This window comes from Tasmannia lanceolata, unplaced genomic scaffold, assembly GCF_043159265.1.
Source record: "Tasmannia lanceolata isolate RefF3 unplaced genomic scaffold, GAP_Taslan_0.1 ptg000037l, whole genome shotgun sequence".
In the NCBI taxonomy this organism is placed as follows: domain Eukaryota; kingdom Viridiplantae; phylum Streptophyta; class Magnoliopsida; order Canellales; family Winteraceae; genus Tasmannia; species Tasmannia lanceolata.
The window spans coordinates 7419485-7437194 of record NW_027518714.1 but is presented as its reverse complement, the minus strand read 5'-3'; the positions used below and the strand labels follow the sequence as shown (position 1 = coordinate 7437194).

At 38.2% G+C, this 17710-nt stretch overlaps 2 protein-coding genes across 3 annotated transcripts in view; both read left to right on the top strand.

The window, feature by feature from the left end:
• TPC1 (two-pore channel 1) overlaps positions 1-11830 on the top strand; it is a 78283-nt gene extending 66453 nt beyond the window's left edge. For both annotated transcript variants that reach the window (XM_077373641.1, XM_077373639.1), the window contains 4 exons: positions 2342-2428; positions 3884-3958; positions 11178-11215; positions 11408-11830. In XM_077373641.1, coding sequence (XP_077229756.1) covers positions 2342-2428; positions 3884-3958; positions 11178-11215; positions 11408-11483 — 276 coding nt within the window. In that variant the 3' untranslated portion in view covers positions 11484-11830. The remainder of the gene's footprint in view (positions 1-2341; positions 2429-3883; positions 3959-11177; positions 11216-11407) is intronic.
• A 586-nt stretch (positions 11831-12416) lies between these two features.
• LOC143862578 (MLP-like protein 423) lies at positions 12417-14268 on the top strand. Its single transcript, XM_077373642.1, has 2 exons — positions 12417-12643; positions 13654-14268. The coding sequence occupies exons 1-2, from the start codon at positions 12472-12474 to the stop codon at positions 13935-13937; spliced, it is 456 nt and encodes a 151-aa protein (XP_077229757.1). The 5' UTR covers positions 12417-12471; the 3' UTR covers positions 13938-14268.
• The last annotated feature ends 3442 nt before the right edge of the window (positions 14269-17710 follow it).

Genomic DNA, 17710 nt, shown 5'->3' with positions numbered 1-17710 from the left:
TGTATTACACCTATGTACTACATAAGACATGATAATGATACATATAACTATGTAAGAAATACCCCTATACTCCTATAGTATATAGGGTGTCTAAAAAGTTCTCCATTTGTCACACACAGAATCATATCAAAGTGTACTCAACTCAATTCAATTCCACTCAACTCAACTAAGCTTTTGTCCCAAACTAGTTGGGGTTGGCTAATGAATCTTTAGAAAATTTTTATGAAGAAGGTGAAAGAATCTACCCGGCTCAAATTGACTGAGTCTAATCCTGACACTAGTTGGGTTCTTCTACATGGATCATTTTCTTCCATTCTCTCCTATCCAAGGTCATGTTCTCTGTTATGTTCCTAGCCATCAAGTCTTTCCTCACTGTTTCTACCCAACTTGTTTTCGGTTTGCCCCTACCTCTTTTTACTCTAACTTGGCACAAGTCACTTCTTCTCAATACCGAAGTACACCATTCTTGTCCTTCCATGTTTCTTTTCAAAACTTTTTGTAAATCTTGCTCAACGAATGTTTTTTTTCAAAACTTTTTGTAAATCTTGCTCGACGAAAACCATGGCACCTTTACTAAAATCAATAGATAAATAATCATTCAAGTACTTTCCACCACAGTATGTAGTAAATAATGTATTTCCCCTGAAAAGTTCATCTTCTGATCAAACCACTTTCTTTCTTTTTTTCTGAAGAAAAATCAAATGACATTCACTGGTCCCAATTTTGACTAGAATTGCCTCCAGCGTGCAAAATTCTGTTTGATAAAGTATCTTTTGGGTATTTTCAAGGCGAAAAAAAACCTACTCCATCTAACAATTTGTCTATTAAAAATAACTTGACAGGAGTATCTCTGTCCTAGAAATAAAGATCATATTCCCCATTCATGTGTGTAGGAAAGGGTCCCTCCAAAGTCTAACAGATCTCAAGATAAAGGATCTTGAACCGTCAGATTTCAACCACTGGCCTTTTTCTCAGTTTCCATTCCTTTTTCCCTGTATATTTTTGGTTTTTTTTTTTTTTACTGAAAATGACTTCATTTTCAAGAAAAGACAAAGAAAATGAGGTGGAAATAGTACTGTCATTTTTTAAAAGACAAAGAAAAGGGAGTGGAAATGCTGGAAAAGGGCATGAAAATATCATCTCTCATATGCGCAACTTGTTTCATAGTGTTGTTAGACCATGTAACCAACCAGACTGCCTCTCATATGCACAACTTGTTTCACCGTTTTATATTATCTTATAGTACACGGAAATCGCTTTACCTATGTTGTACTCTCTTGTTTAAGATGTACTAATCCTCATAGACCAGCATTCAATATCTGAAATTCCTTTAATCTTTCTTTGCATTTCCATCATATTTTATTATTACAATATCTATGTTAGTGTGAAGTGCCAAGAAGGCTCAAACCTCATTTTCGGACACTGTCAGTTCCACCATATGTGGCATATGGTTATGGAATTTGAACCTGAACTCTATTTATGATTCATTATTTCTATCTTATTGGCAGTTGTTCCTTATTTCAGCATATTGATTTCTGACTATTCTTGTTTTATACCTTTATCCAAGCCAGAATAATTCCATAACACATAAAAACAACACCTAAATACTAGAAAGGAGAGAGTAAAAAGTTCTTACTAGAGAAGTACTAAATTCTAGCATATAAAGGTACGGATCCAAGTCAAAAACCCATGATAGAACGAAGTTTCTTGTCAAAATAATAAAAAACCCCACATAAAATTCATAACCCCCTCTTCCTTTCCCCTGTTCATTTCCACACTAAAGTATTAGTGTTAAAAGTAAATCTCTCACTCTTAGGGGGCGTTTGGATACACAGATTTTAGAATCTTGAATTTCCTCACAAAGCTTCCAAAACTCAAATGAAAGAGAGTCCTTCGATCAGTTAAACCTCTTGATGGGTCATGGCCCCCAACATACATCATTTGGTGGTCCACTTCCAGATTGTAGGGGACACACAGGGCTGTGCAGAATTGATAATCCTAATCTCTAGATCAGAAAGGGGCTTCCTATGTTATAAAAAATGTTGACCATTGGCATTTGCAGACCATGATCAATAAGTTAGGATTATTCTTTCGTTGTGGTAGCACGAGCCCCATATTTTCTTGTGGTGACCATCATATCGACAGCCTTATGCCCATACCTTGTGCCACGTCTGGTTGAGCCATAGATTATCTGAAAAATGATCAGGTTGAGTGTCTGTAGAAGTTTCTTGTTTAGTTATAAATATGATGCAGAACCTAGCATGAGCAGCTAGATCTTAAAATTTTTTGGGTTAACTATTTATGCTAGAAATTTCTAATTACATATAATTTACTTTTACAGAGCTACAGAGATTTGACAGGAACATCCTGGAGCCTTATGTATTTTGTCAGCTTCTATCTCATAACGGTCTTGCTACTGTTAAATCTGGTAAATTTCTATTTGAGGTCCTGATGTTTGTAATATTTGATGTGAGTGGTCACACATGATAGATTAAATTCGAGATGTAAAGCATTTGCTGTTTTATTTTATTTTATTTTTTATTTTTTTGTTATTTGAAGTGGAACAAACCCTGATGTAGTTAATTTATGTTGTTTTTATGCAAGAAGTGTTCATTCAATAAACTAGGGGTCAAACCTATACACTGTCTGTGGAATGGTTTTGTTAAAGTTCCACAACTTGTAGATTAGTCAAAATTTCAAGAACCCTCAGGGGCCATTTGGATACGCGGATTTTAGAATGTTGGATTTCCTCAAAATCATGGATGGAAGACGAGAGGTGACCGTCGTCGTTTTCTGATTTCTCACCTTTTTTCCTGAGGTAGAGAGTAGATCGCCCCTGTTTCCAGGTTTTAGAAATCTCAGGATGGGGGAGAGATTTCTAAAACCTGGATTTCTTACTTAAACCCTTCTCCTGCAACCTACTTCCCTCATATCTGCAACCTACTTCCATTGTTAAGTCCAGAATTTTACACCGCTTTCAAACTAAAACCTGGATTCTGAAATCCACGTATCCAAACAGGGGGTCAATGTATTCAACCCTGGTCTTCTCTCAAGTTCTATGTTTATGTTAGTTGGAGCAGAACAAACCATGATGTAGATAATTTACGGTGCTTTTGTGCAAGAATTGTTCATTCATTAAACAAGGTACCAAACATATCCACCATTTGTGGAATGATATTGGTGAAGTTCTACAATTTGCAGATTAGTCAAAATTTCAGGAACCCTCAATTTATTCAACCCTGGTCTTTTCTCAAGTGTTGAGTTTTATTTAATGGTAACGATAAGCAATTTATCAAATAAAGAATAAGAGTACGAGAGATTGACCAAGATGGTTAAGAGAACAAGGAATCAAAACAATAAAAGCATGGGAAAATGAGCGCCTACCGCTAGCTTCCCCTTCCCAACTTATCACTGCCCAATGTATCTACCTCCACATTCGCTTAATGGTGAACATGAAAAATAAAGGAACATGTGAATTGCTTCTTGTCATAATTCTGTGGTGTGTTGTGTTGTGGAAAGAAAAAATACAATTTGGCTACCGGCGATTTAGATTATTTCTGTAAAGCTCTCCTTCCAATAAATTCCTTTCATTTCCATTTTCAAATAATTTAAACTTTTGCTAATTCAAGTCCAGGCTGGTCTTTCAATAACTACATAATTCATGATTTGTATGCATGAAAATCTATGGATCTTCTGGATGGAGATTTGAGGGAATATCACACTGATTGATCCCAGTTTATATGGATAACTATGTCTTCCTCAAATGTTCTCTATCATTTGCATAATATGTGCAAAGGCTTCAATTTCTATATTTTGAATTTTGAATTTAGACAATTGTTATTAGACCAGTACCAAGACCATTTGCATGTAAACTTCTTTTCAGGTTGTAGCATTCATCTTGGAGGCATTTTTTGCTGAAATGGAACTTGAAAAAACCAATGGAGCTGAAGACGGCAAGGTTAGTATCCTACCAAACTTATCTCTCACCATTTCAGGAAATAAAAAGGCTAGAGGACATATATTTGTGCGTCCTCATCATGGTAGCATTTTGAATTGCTCGAGATAGTACACTGTAGTCCTGATTTATCGTTCTTACAGAGTAGATGGTCCACAAATCACTCATGTCACAAACAGGAAATTAACATTTAATTACTGAAATTCTCATTTATACAAGTCTCCACTGATTTCTTGCCTACCGTCATTGTAGTCTTACAGAGTCAATCATCTCCTTGCTAACTTATTGTTTGTTGTCTTATTTCTTCATTATGACGAATTCATTATAAATCACATGTAAATCTGCAAGTATACGGGAACACTAACTGCTCTGCTATTGTTAAATCAATAGCTTTTTTTATTGTTATTTGACTTCTCATTGGGGGACTTTTTTCTGTTCTTTTGGAACAGTAATGATGAAATGTATTAAAAAGAAAGGATGCAAGGCACGCTGCCTAAGCTCATTTTTCCACTGAAAAAAAGGTTGTAAATCAAAATATAGCAGGGGAAGAGATGATCTCAGCATACAACAAGGAAAAACAAAGCAAAAAAATAATGCGAATTACACTCTCATTACAAAAATTTCTGGTTATAGCGGTAGAGTTAGGTACGCTATTAAAGACTCCCTATCCACACCATATTACCATTCCTTGCGAGTTCTCTATACTCATTCGCACTCCTTGGTATTGCTTTAAGAATATATCTAACTCATGGCATAAGTTCCTCACTTCCAAAATAATGATCACCTATCGACATGAACCCAGGCTTGATTTGTGGCTCACACATTTTCATTAGCCTAATCACACGCCACCCAAGTTATTCCTACTACCCCATTCCATGCACACACACACACACACACAGCATTAACAGTCATAAGTCCTTACCTCTTTGATAATTACTAGCTTAGAAAATCCTAGGAAAGCATGGCATAAAGAGAACTTGTCTAACCAAACATCCTCCCAAAACCTATTGCCATTCCTCCATTTGAATGTAAATCTAAGCCCATAATAAAATTCATCACGACCAGAACCCACAAACTGCCATGCCCCCAAGTTGACACCTCTAAATCTGAACATATAATCCCGTCAACCCCCACACGATCCTTATATACTGTGGAGGAGTGCCAAGCGATTGAGGAGGGATAGCCAGTCGAGGTATACAACTAAAACTTGTCCTTTTTTCTATCTCATTTTTTTTATGATTCATTTCTCATTTATCTCATTTCATGGATCCGCCATAAAAATGAGATTTTTGTTACTGTGAAAGCGAAGCGATGGGGGAAGTTACAATCCCCATCTCGCAAATTATAAAAATCTAATAGAATACCATTCTAGAATACTATAAGTAATGAAAAGTGAAATCTTTATCTTGAATCTAATGGCTTCTTTTTTTTCAAACAAAACAAAATTCAAGAATTGATGTGTATTCGAATCATCGAAGCTAGTAATCGCCGATATGCTCATATCGGTGATGTTATTGTTGATGTAATCAAAGAAGTAGTACCCAATGTGCCTGTCCAAAGATCAGAAGTGATCAGAGCTATAATTGTACGTACATGTAAAGAACTCAAACGTGACAACGGTATGATAATACGATATGATGACAATGCATCGATTGTCATTGATCAAGAAGGAAATCCAAAAGGAACTTGAGTTTTTGATGCGATCGCTCGGGAATTGAGACAGTTGAATTTCACTAAAATTGTCTCATTAGCTCCTGAGGTATTATAAAGACTAGCAGATGAGACCATTATATTATATAGTAGGGTATCTGAAGTAGATCAAATCCATTAGTAGATTGTGTCTCATGCATATACCTTTAATAATTCATAAAAGAATTTAAAGTGAAAATGAAAATCAAGAAAAAAAAAACAGAACATGTTGATTATATCAAAATGGGGAAGCACTAATAATTATAGTTCTTCATGAGTAAGGACACTATTGCCGATATAATAACTTATATAAGAAATGTTGACATGGATAAAAAAGGAACAGTTCGAATAGCATCTACTAATATTACCGAAAACATTATTAAAATCCTTCTATGAGAATGTTTTATTGAAAATGTTAGGAAACATCGAGAAAACAACAAATATTTCTTGGTTTTAACCCTGCACGACATAGAAGGAATCGGAAAGGAACATATAGAAATATTTTAAAGTGTATCAGCCGACCCGGTCTACGAATCTATTCCAACTATAAACGAATTCTTAGGATTTTAGGTGGAATATGTATTGTAATTCTTTCTACTTCTTGAGGTATAATGATAGATCAAGAAGCTCGACTAAAAGGAATTGGAGGATAAATTTTATGTTATATATGATGATCCTTCTGATATCCGAATTTGATCCATAACTTTGTATTTGTGAAAAAGAGAGGAAAGGCATGTTGTCTAATATCACTCCTCCATTAGTTGATGCTTCAAGGGGGTTACCTGAAATGAAAGAACAAAAATGGATTCATGAAGGTTTAATTACTGAATCACTTCCAAATGGTATGTTCCGGATTCGTTGAGATAATGAAGATCTGATTCTAGGTTATGTTTCGGGGAGGATCCGACGTAGTTTTATACGGATACTACCAGGAGAGAGAGTCAAATCGAAGTAAGTTGTTATGATTCAACCAAGGGACGTATAATTTATAGACTTTGCAACAAAGATTCGAACGATTAGGTGACTTTTTAAACATTTCTTCCATGGGGATACAATTTGAGGTTCAAAATTTCAAGAGACTTATTTTCTTCAAAAATAAATTTGTATTCTATGGTTACGATTCTACCATATATGTCTTTTTCATTCCGTCGAAAATCGATTTTAAGGTATAGATGCTTATGACCTCCCCCTCTGTGCCCTGCGGTAATGATTCCTCTGGCATTACGACCTTTACCACAATGACGATGTCCATAGACAAATTATTTCGTAGATTAGATTTCACTTGACTGTCTACATGACCAATTCAGTCACGTTTTCCTATTCCAGTTGAACACTTTTCATCTTTTATTATGATCAAAGGAGAAGATTATTCTTTTTACCAAAATATGTGGATCAATTCACAATCTTATAATAAGAACAAGAGATCTTTCTCGATCAATCCCTTTGCCCCTCATTCTTTGAGAATCAGAAAAATCCTTTTCGAATTTTTATTTCTTCATTTGGAATCTGGGTTCTTCTACTTATTTATTATTTATTTTCTTTGATTCTGTATTTTGATTTTCTTTCCCTCTCTTTTCTTTTTATTCCCTTCCATCATTCCTTAAGCCCCATGGGGTTGATCTTGTAGAATCCGACCCATTTTCTCATCGAGCGAAGGCTACGAAATCAATCTAATTGATTTTTCGATCAATAGTACTAGGTGAAATCTTCATTTTTTTCCCTCTTCCTCTGTCCCTATCCCTATCCCGATCCCTATCCCATAGGTATAGCGTTTGAATCAATAGAGAACCTTTTTTTCTGTATGAATCAATATTATTACATTCCAATTCCTTCTCGATACTTCCCAAGAAAAATCCCGAATTGGATCCAAAATTGACAGATCCGTCCAAGAAGCTCAAACCAGTACCGAGATAGCAAACCTGCTGAACTGCAGTTTGCTGTTCAGAAACTGCAGAGGTAAAAACAGGGCAGCAGATCAGCCAATAAAGTGAGGCTGGTGGCGGCACAAGAGATGCAAGTAAAGTGGTTGGTTCTTGGTAGCGAGGGTAAAGAAAAAGGAGATGGATGGCAAAGAAGGGTTGTCGGAGGCACAAGATGCATGAAGGATATGCCGACAACCAAGTGGAGGAGAAGGGAGAAAAGGGAAGAAGATGGAAGGGGAAAGAAGAGAAGTGGAGAGGGAAGGAGGTGGAAGTAGAGGAGAGGGGAAGGTGGAGGAAGGAGAAAGAGGTAATCATGGGAAGAGAAGGGAGAGGCTGCTCACGGGAGGGAATCTCATGTCAATAATCTTCCTTGGGGTTTCTTCGTGCTCCGTTTGGTTGCCGGAATTTTTTGGGTTCTTGGGATTTTTGTGGAACAAAAAACTTCCTGGAAGATTGGTGGGAAAAAAACTCCCTAGAAGTATCCTGGTAAAAAAGAAATCCCATGTTTGGTTGACCGGACTATTGTGGGAAAAAAAAATGCTTTGTTTGGTTGCTTGAATTGTTGGGAAGAAAAAAATTCTTCTGCAAGCTTATTTTTGGTTCCTGGGATTATTTTGGTTCCTGGGAGTATTTTTTTTCCTTCCTAGGGTTTCATGCGGGGTTATTTTGGTTCCTGGGATTATTTTGGGCCCAACAACCAAATTTGGGTTTTCCTACGGAAATTCCACAAAAGTCCCAAGAACCAAAAAAAATTTCGGCAACCAAACGGAGCAAGGGATTTCATATGGGGCTGAGAGTTTTTCTTTTCTTTTTCCAAGGTTCAGATTTACTAAAAATAGTACATCTGTACTTGCTAAAAATAGTATGTTCGAATTTATTAAAGTTAATAAGTGCATACTTGCTAAAAAGATCCCATATTTTCTTCTTGCCACTTGGTGGTAGTGATGTGTGGGCCCTAGGTGATGTGGACAGCCCCACATCTAGGATAATAAAATATCCATAAAAATAATCTAGAATGTCTCATGTAACATAAACTTGGATGTAGTGTTCCTTTATGGTTTCTCGAAAACCTCAGAGAAGTGCTCTCCCATTCCTTGGGGATGAGAGACCTGTCCACTTATAAGGAATCAGATTTGGCTGGTTATTTGACCATATAAATTGGTCACCCCCAAAGGTAGATATATTTCATGATGTTGTATGAAATTGGGTAATATTACCATACTAGTTGTTAACTTACCAACTTCTCCAAAAGCTTAAGCTGTTGGAGAAAGGCGTTATTTATCTTTTATACTTTAACACCCCCTCACGTGTGGCCCACTTGGCAAACACGTGGCACATGTGGTCCCACTTTGGGCCGACCATCGCGTCTGGATTTTTGCTATCCGGGAGGTTTGAACTCGAGACCTTTGGCTCTGATACCATGTTAACTTACTAATAGCCCAAGAGTCTAATCATTCACCTTACCTCTTGTTTTGATGCTTGCAAACCAAATTGATTAGCATTTATGGACTAATGTGTTGCTTTGAGGTGTTGTGTTGTATACAGGAATTTCATGTCATAATCCCATTACACAACTCAATTCAACACATGGCTTGTGGATCAAGGAGCAAAGGAACCAAGAGCTTGCATCTACAGTGAAGACATCCTTATTTGAAGATGTTGAAGTAAAGAAGCTCATCATGAAGATTCCACAAGTTCCCAACAAGTGTCAAGAAGGAGCTTGGAGTTGAACATGCCATGTTGACACCTCATGTACCTCAACATGCATTGAAGATTGGAGGACAAGTCGCAAGAGCCAAGACAAGGTCAAGATGTTCACTCAAGCTGAAGAAGTCCTAGAAAGTGCAAAGGAGCCGATACATTCCAAGAAGACTCATGGTATTCATTATTAGAATGTATTTGGAGTCCTCTTGATTTTATGCTTAAATGCACTTTCAAAAGGTTTTCAAATTGTTTTTATACTTAACATTTTACATCTTTGAAAACCTTCAACACACCCAAAAATGTGTTTGAAAATCTAGGACTTAAGCCCAAAGACCATGGCCCAAAGCCCCTGAATTTTAAAATTAAAAATGGAATTTTACAGAGGGCGACTGCGACAAGGTAGCTGGAAATCCAGCACTTGCTGAATTTTATCGAGCCGGTCGACCGGGTTAGGCAGGGCGACCGCGGGATGGGTTCTGTTTCAACAGAATCATTCTGTCATGGGTTTGGGCCGGCAACCGCCGTGGGTCGGTCGACCGAGATAGATTTTTTAGCCGAAGTTTTGAGCAAACAGGTAACCCTCGTCGGGCGACCGCCATGGGGTCTGTCGACCGTGACGGTAAGAAATTTGAAAATAAGAAAGGGCGCTCGCTGTGGTTTGGTCAACCGGGACGGTCGGGCAAACTAGCCGTTGGGGCTTTCGCAGGTTGGCTTTTTCAACCCAGTTTTTTGCAGTTTTACCCCCAAACGGTCATATTTTCAAATACACTATATATACATAATTAAAACCTATATAAACAAGCTTTTGTACATTTGAGAAAGATCAAATCCCATTTCTCTTTGAGCTTCATCTTTTCAAATCAACAGCAAAACCTCTTTGAGCATGTATTTCTACATCTTATCAAGAGGCACTCCATAGGGCTTTATATTTGTATTTTCTTGGAGTGATTGTGAGCTTATAATGTTGTAATCCGCCTATTAAGAGGCATTGAGTGTTTTTCAATTTCTTTGTTCTTCATTGAGGGTCTTCTCTTCGGCCCGCTAATAATTGTGAAGATGAGGGTCTGATTCGGCCCGTTAAGAATAGTGAATCAAGCATATGAGGGTGTGTCCCCTCGCCGAAGGCTTCGTGCAGATGGGCTTGCGCTTTGGCCCTTGAGAAAGGAAAAGCTTGGTCATTGTAAATGGCTCATTGATCCGGCCTTGAAGGAGAATCGTGATAGTGGAACTCGCGCGTAGACGTGAAGAGTGGAGTAGGTCTTGTGATAGACCGAACCACTATAAATCTTGTGTTCATTGTCTTATTCTCTCTTCCTCTCCTTCTCTTGCACGTGTGGTGATTGGTAAACTCTAACCCTAACTTGTATTTGTGCTTTTAATTAAACAAGGGTTAGTAAATGCACTTGATTAGAATGTTTAAACCCTAATTGCATTATAATGTATATTTAAACAAGGGTTAGCAAATGTGCATGATTAGAATGTCTATACCTTAGCTTTTATTGATATACCTATTTGAACAAAGGTTAGACTAGTTAGTGCTTAATTAAATGGATTAATTTTCAATCTATGGATTAATTAAGCCTAAAATTTCTAATTTACCAATTCACCCCCCCCCCCCCCTCGGGTTGTCACACTTGTATTTCACTTACCAACTTCTTCAAAAGCTTAAGCTGTTGGAGAAAGGCGTTATTTATCTTTTATACTATAACACTAGTTATTATTCTACGTCTAGCGATAAATGTGAACCGGATCATATTGAAGGCATACTAGTTATTATTCTACTTCTAGCAATACATGTGAACCGGATCGGATCAGATTGAAGTCTGTGTTGCAATATTTTTATTTTTCATCTTTGTGATATATTTTGGTCTAAATTTGAGTTTAAAGTATAAATTTGATTGTTCCAGGATGCACAAGGAAGGACCAACCGGCGACGATATGTTGGGTATGTATCTGATTCGGCATGATTCTTTCTCGTTCCAAGTTCGAAGTACCATATGTACAAATAAGAATCCCCTTCCTTATATGATTTCTTCTTCGTGTAGATAGATATAGGATCCATGGGGCAATTACTTAGGACAGAATGAAAATTGGCAATTACTAGAATGATTTTCTATTTTCATCTATAATCATGCAGCTCAAAGACAAGGAGTCAGAGAGTTGACATTCTTCTTCATCACATCCTGAGTGCGGAGCTAAATGAAAGTCAATGATGAGCATACTTCTTCATACCAGTAACTAGCTTCACACCTTCATCTTTATTATCATAATTCAGAATTACTGCCTGCTTCAAATTCCTTAGATGGCATCTAATATCCACCCACTGGATTGTAAATTGCAAATAGGCCCTCTATCCAACTGTCATTAGGTGGTAGGGATTTAGTGGGAACAAGCTATGACTGTAATTGTAATTGCGTCGTTATACTATTTTGTCCTCTCGTCTTATGTCACCTTCTCTTCACTTCCCACGATCAGATATGAGCTCCATGTAATTTTATTGATGGATCACAATGCGAACCATGTTTCTTGGGAAATGACATTTCCACCCCTATTTGTTTTATCTTTTTTTCTGAAAATGACTCTATTAGGGCACTCGTTAAGGTGCATTGAAAATGATAATTCACACATGTTTTGAGAAAAGATGCTTGGAAGATGTGTATTTTTGTCAAGACATGTGCTAAGTGATTGTAAAATATCATTTCGAATGCACCTTAACGACTGCCCTTTTGCCCTATATTTTTACAACCTCCTTCTTCCCAACATGTTTTTTATTATTTCTGAACGGCAGACCCAATGGGATAATGCTATTTTAAACCTTTGTGAGGGGGTGCGTAAGATGCGGAGGCTAAGCTGCCGTGGGTTACTCACTAGAATACTGTGAAGAATATTTACATGAATTGTTAATCTACTTTAAGCGGATATGGTGAAATCTGCTTCTCTTGTTCTTTTCTAATTTTAAGCTAAAGCTGAGTAAAATCCTCGTCCCACGTGACAGTGGAACTAATGAATCTTCTTTTGAAGGACTAAACTATTTTGGATTCTAGTCCAAACTTAAAGCACTGCATGTATTCCAAGTGTATTATAATCCAAATTTGCAACAGGAACCTGTCCTTTCACCTATTATATTTAAGACTCACCTTCCCATCCTCCACCCCCACAAAGCTCTGATCATATTCTAGTAAACTGAGGAAGGAGGAGAGGATGAGGACCATCAAAGGAGAAGTCGCTCTTAACATTCCTGCAGAGAAAGCATGGGAAATGTATAGAGATAATGATATTATAAGCAAAATTAATCCAGATATGCTTGCTGGTGCCGAATACCTTGAAGGAGATGGTAGCCCTGGGAGCTTGAGGCTCTTCAGGCTAGGTCCTGGTAATTTTAGATTTCTTCCTCTTTGTTGTTGCTTCTTGTTGTTTGTGACTCCCCTCTCTCTGTTTTTTGTTCAAATGGATATGCTAAATACCAATTTCATTTCTTCTTTTTTTGAACAAGTCTGCTGAGATTATAAAATACTGTATTGTGAGTCCATAAATCGGAGGTCCGTGATGGTGATAATCATCATATTGTACTCACTCACAGTCACATGCATTGATTTTCAAATAATCCCTATTAGGGATTTGCTAGCATCCATCGCAGAAGGCATTTCACAGATGGTCTTCATTCACGGAGTGCCTGCTGTCAGATGCAAACGACCATCCGCGAAATGCCTTCTGCGATGGACGCTAGCAAATCCCTATTTATAATTTTTTTTTTTTATAAAAATTAATTTTCCAAAATGGGTGTCTTTATCAATTCCACGGCATGTGCATTAGTATGGACTTTAGGAGATGATAAGGCTACTACATCATGAATTAGCTTGCTGTGGGGCGACTCATTAGGTGGTTTGACAAATATCACATCGGGTATGAGAGTGTATCTTAGGTGAGTGTTGTATTTGTTTGAGACAAAGAGCCACGATCATGCTCCTTAATAGGAGAATAAAAGAACTAAAAGATAGGTGATAGCTTAGAAGAAAAACATCTCTCCAGGGTGTTGTGTATGAGCAACAAGCTATCTTCTAAAAGTCGACCCCCACCAATAGAACAATTGAGTTTCAACAGGGAGACTTGCACCCTATCTCTCAATATTTCTTTTGCATGTCCAGTTTGTTCGACATCCAAGATCTTAATAAAATAAGATAAATTAAATAAGAAACTGTCTACCTACAGAGCATCCAGGCTTCCAATATAATGTTTTGGTATCTTGCATGGATGCGTAAAATTGTAAGAATCCAACACACCATGCACACTTAAAGAGGCCATGGACTGAAGCCTATTTACTTGCAGTTCTTGTGATTTAAGACAAACTTTAAATGATATTGATCAATGAAAGGGTGAATGTAGCTGTTTGTGATTACGTGAAAGAGTCGACAGAGAAGATAGAGAAGGTGGAAGACGGGCGATCGGTAACATATCAAGTGATCGAGGGTGAGCTGAGGAACCTCTATGATCCTTACAGGGTGACGTTCTCGTTTTATCCAGTGCCCGGAGGAGAGAAGGAGAAGTGCATCGGCGAATGGATGGCTGAATTCGAACCGCTATCTCCGGCCACACCTCCACCGGAGAAAGCCAAGGATGCTGCGCTCGGATTTCTCAAGTTCTTCGAGAATTTCCAACTTTGCCGGTAAATCAGAGTGTTAAAGTAATTATCCAACGAGCAAACAACTGACTGGTATTAGGAAGTATGTTTTATTATGTGTTTGGTATTTGCTTTTAGATATGCTTGTGTTGTGTGTGTGTGTGGAAAGGGTATGTTAAATGCCTGTCTAAGATACCATCCTTGTGTAAAGACGTTTAGAACTTGTTTGCTTTGGATTTTGATAATTGATTTTGAGTCCAAAGCTGATTATTGGACCCAAAATTAGTGATGTAGAAGATTAGATTAAGCAAGAATGTGAGTTTGGAGGAATGCTGACCACGTTCAAGCTAAGATGGCCTTCCTCGGTTCTTCTTTTGTTATTTTTTTTCTGGGAATTTTTTCTTGTAAATGCCTAATCTGAAAACTAATTTCCCAAGTCATTGAATATAATGAAATGGCTCAAAAGTTTTTTTGGGAAAATATTTTCAGAAGGTCCCTACTAAATGCTACACCAAATTATTTTTTGACAAAAATGCCCTTCTTTTTTGGTAAAGGACAAAAAATGCCTTTCAATCACCTCTAGAATTATGATGTTTGCCCAAAAGGGATTGGCCACAATGATTTCCCATAATATAAGCAGTTGCAGTTTCATGGGGAAATAAGAACTAAAGCATTGCAGTCATGTTTTTTGAGTTACTTAAAAAGGTATTTTGCTCAAAAAATAATGACTAATTTATATTAGCATTAGTAGCATTTGGGCCTTATAGAAAATATTTTTTAAAAGGGTATTGCTAACTTGTTAAGGTACATAGGAAATGATATTTTACACATCTTTTGATAATAAATTCACAGAAAATGAGTATTTTTATCAAACAGTGTGTAAAATGATTGGAAAATATCACCTTAACAAGTGCCGTTAGCAAAACCCTTTTTAAAAAGGTAAATCCTTTTGGCCAAATCCTAATTTAAACCATAATTAGGGAAAACTCCGTATGGACCATCGCACGCACTTCCAAAATTGGGTACTCAGAAAGGGTACAAAACTCATTTCCATATTGGAAACCGTTTACTAAAGGGGGACGATTTTTTCACCCCCTGTAGGATTATCCACCCTGTGTAAAGTGAACTGTGACAGACTTTAACCTTTTTTTTATGTCAAATCATGTTAAAAGGGGGGCGCATAATCCTAGAGGGGGGTGAAAAATCCATCTCCCCTATTAAAAAGAAAAAACGATAACTAAACGCGGGAAATGATTTCGGCGGTACCATGTTTTGATAATGATGCGGAAGCATCTCAACATTTAGTATTTAAAGTGCTGTCAGAAGAATATTACAGAAGAATATTACAGTTATCAAAAAGCTCTTACAAGCCTTTAAATACTAAACGACAAAATGTGTCGTGCATCTTTATCAAAACATGGTAGCGCTGAAATAATTTCCCTTAAACGCGAACTCTATATTTTAGAAATGCATTTCCTAAGCGGAAGGGGCATCGATTCCAAGTTGCATGTTCACTGTAAGGGCATGTTTGGCAATCATGATGTACTTAGAGCGTTGCCGTGGGAGTGAGGGAGCATGAAAACAAAGAACAAAAAAAAAGAGCCCCACGCGAAGGAGCCGTCTCTCTCCCTTCCTTCTTTTCAACTCCTCTTTAGCAATTGGACCCACCAATTAAGAAAAAAAAACCAACGTGAAGGGTAGACCTGGCAAACGCGACCCGTGCCCGCGGGTCGATCCCACTCACCCGCAAATTTCCGGGCATGGGTCTGAGTTTTAGTGACCCGTCAAAACTAACCCGCGGGTGACCCAACCCGCAAAAACACGTGTCGGGTCGGGTCAACCCGCGGGTCACTTGGCTTTTTTAAGGGTGGTGATTTTGTTATGCTAATCAAGTTAGATGGCTTTTGTTTCTAATGCAAAGGATGGTGATTTTGTCATGCTAATCTATTTTTTAAGGGTTTGATGCCTGAGTAGGTTATGGCTAGCACCATAGGTTGATCCCAACCCTCCGATTTGAATGTTAGAGGGTTGATCACTTGATCTTAACCCTTTATAGATCGGAGGGTTAGGATCAACCTATTGAAATGATTTTTGGGGCAACACCTATCTAGCCTGTGGACCATCTAATGGACGGTTTGGATCATCCCACGGTGCCGGCTATACCGCCCTCATCAAAATCCAGTGATAACATTGCCCAAAATAAACAACTGTTTGAATTTGCGGGTGACCCGCGGGTTGACCCGGCCCACCCGCGAGCCGCGCGGGTCACCTAAATTCTGACCCGCAAAAAATGTGGGTCATTTCCTGACCCGACCCGTGTGACCCGCACCCACATCACCAGCGGGTTGACCCAGCCCAACCCACCCGTTTGCCAGGTCTAGTGAAGGGGTAAAAACAACCAACTCGAGCCCAGTCAAGTCTTCTCCAGTTCTCCCCCACCCTTCTTTTCAACTCCTCTTTAGGAGTTGGACCCACCAATATTCCATGGCATAATTTTTCATGATTGCCAAACATGCATTTAGGGGCCATTTGGATCCAAGGAAAAATTTGTTGGAAAAAATCCATGGAAATTCGAGGTTTAGGCCTATCATCGGATGGGAGCCGGATCAAGGGAAATAGACCAAACCTGTAATGGCGGGCAACAATCATTGGCCCAATCATTGTACACATGGCAGTGGGTCATTGGGGTTCAATATAGCTATTTGATGAACCCGTGTGACAATCTAGTTATATGTTTCCTGATTAGGCCATTTTGGGCAACCGTGAAAAGTTTTTCATGGAATATTAGCTTATCAAGTCTCGAGAGGGAGAGGGGATGAGTGAGGAGATGATGCCAAGTAGCTGAAAAATGAGGAAAATAAAAACTCTAATTTGAATAGAGTTTTCCTTTTCCCTAATTTTCAGCCACTTCTTGCCCTCTCCTCACTAAGTCACTAGTCAATTTCAAGCAGGTAGACTCTTTCACCTTCTTTATGAAAATTTTCTAAAGGATTCATCAGCCGACCCTAACTAGTTTGGGACAAAGGCTTAGTTGAGCTGAGTTCGCGCCCTCTCCTCACTCATGTCCTCTTAATTCTCTTCCTCTCCCACCCTACTTGTCCCTTTCCTACCACTTGATAAGCCATTATTCCTTGGGGGGGAAACTTAAGCGCCCGTTTGTATGTCGAGAGGATTTTGATTTGGATTTCTCACATTTGCAGCCCTTTCTGTACTGTAATTTGGATCGGATCAAATTCTTGGATTTCTAATTCAACAGTTGACAGGGAAAAAAAATCAGATTTCTAAGTTTGTTGTGGAAATAAGATTGGAAATCCACAGATCCGGGAGTTTCCTTCACCCTCTTAGCTCCTCAACCTCTCCCCTCCACTAGGAAGTACCCCCTTCCCTCTCTGTCTCCCTCTACATGAGTTGCCGGATCTATTCAATTTGTATTCAAAACTCAATTCCAAATCCAAATACAAAATGGGAGGTATCCAAACGGGCCCTAAATGACTACCAAACATAACCTTAGTATTTAAAGGGATCATTTTGCATTAGGCACATTATTATCCAAGATTTCATGTGTTTTTTTTTTACAATGTTCAAGTACCAGCATGTAACGGAAAGACCATGCCTGTTCCTTCTCGTAGCAGGATAAAAGGTATGACGGAAGTTTTTGGTAGTCCAGACTCGGAGTCACTCAATAAATTCACCCCCTTTTCTTCCCTGGGCCACCACCTAGTATAGTAGTGTAAAAAAGGAAGTCATAAATAATTAAATACAATAGCAGTAGGTGGCCCGGGGAAGGAATGGCAGCGAATATATCACTCTCACTTTTCTAAC